General features: G+C 36.5%; 1 protein-coding gene across 1 annotated transcript; it reads right to left on the bottom strand.

Annotated features, from left to right (window-relative positions):
- Positions 1–2756: 2756 nt before the first annotated feature.
- Positions 2757–5380, bottom strand: LOC113358818 (serine carboxypeptidase-like 45). The gene is made up of 9 exons (XM_026602522.1): positions 4900–5380; positions 4694–4795; positions 4442–4549; positions 4176–4348; positions 3796–4077; positions 3540–3664; positions 3345–3437; positions 3128–3245; positions 2757–3034 (listed from the first exon to the last, which is right to left on the bottom strand). The coding sequence occupies exons 1-9, from the start codon at positions 5162–5164 to the stop codon at positions 2882–2884; spliced, it is 1419 nt and encodes a 472-aa protein (XP_026458307.1). The 5' UTR covers positions 5165–5380; the 3' UTR covers positions 2757–2881.
- Between the last annotated feature and the right edge of the window lie 1554 nt (positions 5381–6934).

Below are 6934 nucleotides of genomic sequence, written 5' to 3'. Positions count from 1 at the left end.
AACAAGAAAAAAGCAATCCCCAAGCAAAAAAAAAAAAAGAAAAAGACCCAGCTCCTAAACAGGATACAAGAACTAGATCCCACAAAACAGACTAAACCACTTAACAATTATGGGGGTTTGAAGAACAATTTTCCCCACTGAACAATTACATCACTAATTACTATCCCAGACATACATGGAGAGTATCTAGCCCATTGAAAAACCTTCATTTTTATGTCGATAATCAGCTCCTCAACTTTTGGCTCCCTGTTATTAAAAGTTCTAGTGCTTCCATGGTAGCGTTTCTCTCGTGTATACCATTGTATGTTCCAATGTCGATGTGCCATGCCAGACTCTGGGTCCATGTCACTCATTCACATATACATAAGTGCCTCCCATTTTTATCTATTCGAAATCATGCATGTCTCTTCTAAAAATACATGCTCGAGCTAAAACTTGAAAAGGTTTACAGAATTCAATCCTTGCGCCCATAATACCTTTCCTCACGACCCATATATTCTTGGGAAATGCTCGCATTTTCTTGTAAAAAAATATATTTATTCCCATAAAATTACAAAACACACTTAATTACTCATTTGATCGAAAAGATTAGGTTAGTTAATCTCCATAAACGTCTTCCAAAGTTGATGACTAACTATATGTATTTATCTTCTTCACTATGACTTTAGATTTATGATTAAGCTTGCGTGAGACGCATTCCCATTACAAAACAATCTGGGTTGTGGGATAAGAATCATAAGATATGCATTGGAAACTCGATTTAAGCTTTTTCCAAAATGTTCAAAGACTTGGTGACAATGGAAATAATGGATAGACAAACTCTACAGGGTCTTCATATTTGCCTATTTGGTGATTATTTAAGTGAAAAAGCAATGATAATCCGGGCCAAGAGCAGCTAAAACCATGATCATGACCAAGGAATAATGAGATATGAAAACTATGAAAAAGAGAAAGCAAGAGGAAGGTGATGTCCCATCCATCAAATTCCCAAGATACAAGGGAATAATAATGAAGAACATCCAAGGCACTGGAAGTTTTGTTGTTTGTCTTTGACTTTCCACATTATTATCCTACAAAAGGCACCAGTGGTTTTTACCTTAGAGGGCCGGTTAATGATATTGTTAATTTGGGTTTTGACTCAAAAGCTAGGCATATCAAGAACAAGGAAGTACAAGCAAAAATCTCTTCTGGGCCTATATAACGTAACTTGGACTGAGATAGTAAATTGAAACTCGACTAGAGCAAAACGGTACATTTTGCAAATAATCACACTTTCAAAAGATTCATTGACATCCATAATAAACGATTCAAAAGACGAGTCAAGTACCCCATGAATGTGTACATGCAACTGCCCAAAGATGAGAAAAGTGGATGCATGATGCTTCTTTATTCATCACATACAACTTTCCATACTACGGATTTCAGGCTGTGTTATATGGATTTTGATAAGACAAGAGATCCTTCTGCACCATAACAGTTTCATCTCTTATTTTGAGTACTCAAAACCCTAAAAATGAACATTGTAAATGACATATTTGATTTCATATGGTCAAGAATGAGTATGAAAATGATAGATTCATGTTAGGTCGTTTTCTTTGCTTTGCATGTGAAGTTACGTATGATTCTTCTTTAGTCTAGCCTTACAAGTTATGATAATAATGATGATGATGCAGAGACCTCTCAGAGACACTATGTATTGTGATGATTTTACAATACAAAACAGAGAATATAATGCTTGGAATAATGGGACATTCCTTTTGTCAGCTTGTCAACAATTATAAGATACATTAGAAGTTCACAAAGAGGAGGTGAAGCCCTGATTTATGATGTTGGAGTTCAGGGGCTTTATTTAGAGGTTTATCACAAGAGATTAGAACGTTGATATGCATAAGATTAATCATGCAGTTGCACTGTTTCATTTCTTGATGAGTATTACGCGAGAAAAAATGAAAAAAAAAAAAAAAAACATTTTCGGTCGATTTTGTAAAAATAGTTTTCAGAATTTCCATTCAAAACTGCTACAACAGGATGCCATCAAATTTCACAGCGGGTTACTAAACTCCGTACGATTAAAGAAAAACTCTCCCAGTTCTTTTCCTTTTTCATGAAAGAGGGAAAAACTACTAATGCAGCAGATAACTTTTGATTTCCCACACAATTAAGAGTCATTAAGAAGCACTACTCGTTTCTCGTTCTCAAAAAAAATAATCATAGATGGAACCGTTTAGAAATGTGCCTCGAATCCACCGATAACAATAGATATTTAGGACCATTCTAATGAAGCGGGGGACCTATGAAGGGGAAAAGTTGAAAAGCAAAACAAACCACCTTTTCCAAATGCTTTTTGCTGCTGCGCAAGGCAAGGCCTTGTTTTGTTGATTTTGTGTTCGACTGGTCAACTTTTAGGTGCAGCAGAGTCCTACCGCACCAAATTGCCAAGAAAATTACATGGAGGAAAATACAAGCGAAGAAGCATCTCAACATGTGTGGGGTGTTGAATTGAGCAAGCAAGTTCTACAGTCAACGGGCATTGAAGTGAACTATCACTAGATTTCTGTTGGACAAGTTGGCTGATAAAATGTTTACTGGAGAAAGCAGCGTGATTCAGTTTATGTCGATAACTATTTCGGGAAAGTGGTGGTGACTGTTACTGCACATAATCCTTAGACTGCCGGAAATTCTTTTGGTTAACTTTACTGTAATGAGGGTACTTTTTGTTGGTTGGGCATGCTTGAATGTAGCTTCTTCTACTTGGATTATAAACGAATAAAGGCATTTCTTTTTCTCATTCATCGGCCTGAATACAATGACGACGAACATTACTTACAACTCAATCTAGCTATTTTCCTTTCAATCTTATCACCTGTAGTAGTAAGTAGAGCTAAACAAAGACTTCTGGCAGAGGCCTGCCTTCTAAAAATGACTTGAACAGAACAAGTGATCTCTCTGGCTGTGAGAATGGAGCTTCATGTGAAGCTCCTCTTATCGTTGCAAACGATAAGATGTCACCATACACTTGAGTCCATCCACCAACCTGAAGTAAAGAAACAAAAATCCAGCAAATTAGTTCGTCCGGTATGGCTATTTGGCATTGCTACTAGCAAGATCGAGAGCGAAAATAAACTACCTGTTGACCTTCAAACCAAACTCTGTAAGGCGCAGTGACATCGAGTCCTAGTTTCTTGGCAAGTCCATGGACTAGTGTCCGGCTTCCAGTTAATGGGATTACGGAATCTTGATCTCCACTGTACAAATATAAGAAATGCAAGTTGTGTTTACCACCAATTTATCAAATCTCTATAAAATGAATGTACCAAGAAATTCAATTCTAAAATGAAGCATACCTGTAAACCAGTAAAGGTATTCCTGCCTTGACAATTGAACCAACAATGGAGATTGTAGGTATCTCTAAATCAAGCAACTCGTAATCCAGTATGCTGCAAAATCATATATGGTAGGCAAAAACAGTCGAGAACTAAAAAAAAAGAGTTTCATAAAACTATAAAAACATGCCATAAGATTAAAAGAAGATGGCTTACTTGCTGCAAACAGTCCATTTATTGACTCCTACAAGCCGAGCATGGAATGCAAACTGAACATCTTTGCGGTTCAGATAATTCGTCGTTTCATCATCGAGGCAGACATCTATCTTCTTCGTAAGTGACTGTCAAGTTAAAAATTTGAGCACAATTAGAGATATGAAAAACTTGAGAACAATGGCTACTGCGCTGACTCTCAGGTCACTAGCTTATTTCGAAACATATGAACAATAATGCAAATGTGGATTGTACTCACTTGAGGGGTAATAACTTTGGATTGTGAGAGTATTGATGATATACAAACATCGAGTGTGACATCGTATTTGTCGACAAATCTGCTTGTTTCTTTTGTCACTTGACTCATAACCCTTGAACAAACAGGTGAAACATAGCCTCTGTAGTACTCACTCACATATCTCGAGTAGTTACAAGCTGAAGTAAAAAGATTGTATGTAGAATCAGATATCAACCCATGAGACCAAATGAACTCCGCTCTTGAATTGAAATCCGTAGCAAATTCTAAAACTGGGTTTCCCAACTACAATCAAAACAAACACACAAGTCAGCTCAGAACAACAAGAAAATCATCTAACATTATCCCAACCAAATGCACATATGGTCTGCACTACTACTTACTGCAATTCCTTTGAGATTGAACAACTTCTCCTTCTTGTTGAACTGAATCATGAGCTCGGCTAGTTGCGGAATGTAATGGCCTGCGTAACTTTCTCCAGTAATGAACAAATCCCTATGCTTGTACTGTGGGAACTTGAGAAACCAACGTTGCAGAAACACAAGATTGTCTCTAGCTTCAAACAACCCAAAAACAAAGCAACACAAAGTCAATTTCAAAATTTTAAGAACAACCCATTTCTAAGAACATGAAAAGGGGTTGAAATTACCTGTAATCTTATCACCAATGGTGGAAGTATCATCATCCTCTGAAGTAGTCTCAGCACTATAAGAAAACCCAACTCCAACTGGTGTTTCCAAGTATAACATGTTTGCTTCTGAAATTTGGGACAGAAAAGATTCAATCCAGAGTCCAGACAGGAAAAAGATTCAGTATAGACATGAAAAAGGGTTTCATAAAATTGAAAAAAGATCCAATCTTGATGCATCAAAAGAAGAAGGAAGAAGAAAAAGTAGAATACCTTTGTTCCAACTATACTCATTTCTCACAAGCACATTTCCATTAGGCCTAAAAGGTCCATTCTCAGAGAATGCTCCAACTCCAAGAGAAGAACAACCAGGGCCTAAAAACACAAAAGAAGAATCAGAATCATAAATCAAAAAAGAGAAGAAACTTTTTGATCTTTATAAAAAGAGAAAAAAACAGCTTTTTTTTTTTTTGAATTACCTCCATTTAACCAGAGAACTAAAGGTTTGGAAGCTGGATTGAATTCTGCTTCAACAAAGTAATAAAACAATGCCCTTTGTTTCTTATCATCTAAAGTGACATAACCTGAATATTGCTGAAAGTTTACAGGAGGTTGACCTGGAAGTTGTATAATTCTGTCAAAGAATGATGGTGATGACACTACAATCTCCATTGAAATGAAAAATTGAAGTAGAATTACAATAGCAACAACCATTGTTTTACATGAGAATGAAGAAGAACTCATTGTGTGTGGGGTTTCTCTGGGTCTCAATTTAGACAATTGGGGTGGCTTCAATTGGAGTTGCAGAATGAATGAGTGTGGAACTAAATACTTAGAAGAGTGTGGGAAATGAAAGACAAAGTGAGGTGATAATGAGATGTTTTTTGGGGAAATTCAGTACTTATTACTAAAAAATTCAACTTTTGATTGTTGTTTAGCCATCTATTCATGTTTGTTTGGTTGTTTGTTTTTACACTCAAAAAAATTGAATTCCTTTTTGCATTTTCCTTTAACTATATAAGAAGATGAAAAAAGAACAGTCTGTTATTAAAAGAAAGAAAGTGACTTTACAGTCATGCGATAGCTTTTTCTATTCTTTTTCTTGAGTTTTTTAAGAAGATGATGAGGCTGTTGTGCCTGTGCTAATGTGCCGCGAGTATGGGATGGATAACAACATCTAGATGGATGGATTGATTACTTTTGGTGTGAGCATATCTTAGGCCCGTTCCCATGGCAAATGGCTAACCCACCCATTTGCCATGTCAGCTGGTCTGACAAACTTCACGTGCCATTATGAGAAAATGAATAACCGGTCGAGACTGCACGGCTAGAGATTTCTTAGCAACCGCTAGGTGTAGACTGCACCGCTAGAGGTTTCTTAGCGACCACCAGGTGTAATCTCGGTCGTTCACGGCCGATACTCTACCGCCTATAAATACCTCTATTCCCAAAAGTTTTCATTCACAAAACTAAAATTCTTTCTTCCCTTCTCTAGAGAGCAGATCACAACTAAAAATGAGTTCCAAAAAAGAAAGACAAAGGAAAAGAAACAGGAAGGAAAAAGAAAAATTTGTTGCAGATAGTGATATCGTATGGGTTCAGGAAAAAAAGCACGAGTTCGCTAATGTCAGGCAACTAATTGGACCCGGTGTAACATCTACGCATTTATCTAACCATCCCGAGCGAGTTTTGTTACCTAAATTAAGAGGTGGGTGGTATGAGCTAAGTGAAATTTATGAGTTACTCCCAAAACCTATTCAAGCATCCTTGAGAAGATATCCTTGGCAGCGTTTATATTTCATGAAAGGAAAAAACCACAAGACTCAAATTGTGCGAGTTATTTGTGAACGTTGGTGGAACACTGGAAATACGTTCTTTTTCAAGGATTTTGAGTGTGGTAAGTTCTATTTCTTCTATTCAATAGTTTAATTTTTAGTTCAGAAACAAATTTTAATTTGATACAAATTTTAGTTCTACATACAAACTTTAATTTTATGACCATGTTGTTTTTAGGGTTCACACCGTTAGATTTGTATATGTTGACCAGAATAAAAAGTCAGGGTGAATTAGTACAATTTAACCAATTAAAGTGGATATCAGAAGGAAGATGAAAACAATTACTCCCCTTGTACGCAAATGATACTGGAGGAAAGCCAGAACCCAGAGGCTTACACTCATATGGATTAAGAGTGTCTGGGTTGAAGGCATTTTTGTCTCGTTACAATACCATGGGGATAAACAGAGCTGAAGGTTATCCTGAGCTTGAACGGATTTTTGTATTATGGATGCTAGGCCAAGTTTTTTCCCCAATGCTAGCTCAGGGACATTAGTTGGTTTTTTGGAATCTTTACAAGATTTAAGTAAAGCGCCAAATTATGATTGGGGTTCTGCAATTTTAGTTGAGCTATACATATGTCTCTGTGATTTCTCAATTAAGAAGACAAATAGCTTAAATTCATTTTGGGTCGTATTGGAGGTAAGAACTATTTATTATCAATGTCATTTTTCAGAGGT

The sequence above is a fragment of the Papaver somniferum genome, chromosome 3 (assembly GCF_003573695.1).
Source record: "Papaver somniferum cultivar HN1 chromosome 3, ASM357369v1, whole genome shotgun sequence".
Taxonomy (NCBI): domain Eukaryota; kingdom Viridiplantae; phylum Streptophyta; class Magnoliopsida; order Ranunculales; family Papaveraceae; genus Papaver; species Papaver somniferum.
The sequence above is the reverse complement of the archived record's forward strand: the minus strand, read 5'-3'. Positions and strand labels throughout refer to the sequence as shown.

Excerpts from the sequence above, each read along its gene's own strand:
- LOC113358818 (XM_026602522.1), bottom strand. The coding sequence starts at position 5,164 with ATGAGTTCTTCTTCATTCTCATGTAAAACAATGGTTGTTGCTATTGTA. Across the intron at positions 4,349-4,441 it reads CATTGGTGATAAGATTACAG|CTAGAGACAATCTTGTGTTT; the intron begins GTAATTTCAACC and ends GGTTGTTTGAAG. Across the intron at positions 3,035-3,127 it reads TTTGGTTTGAAGGTCAACAG|GTTGGTGGATGGACTCAAGT; the intron begins GTAGTTTATTTT and ends TCTTTACTTCAG.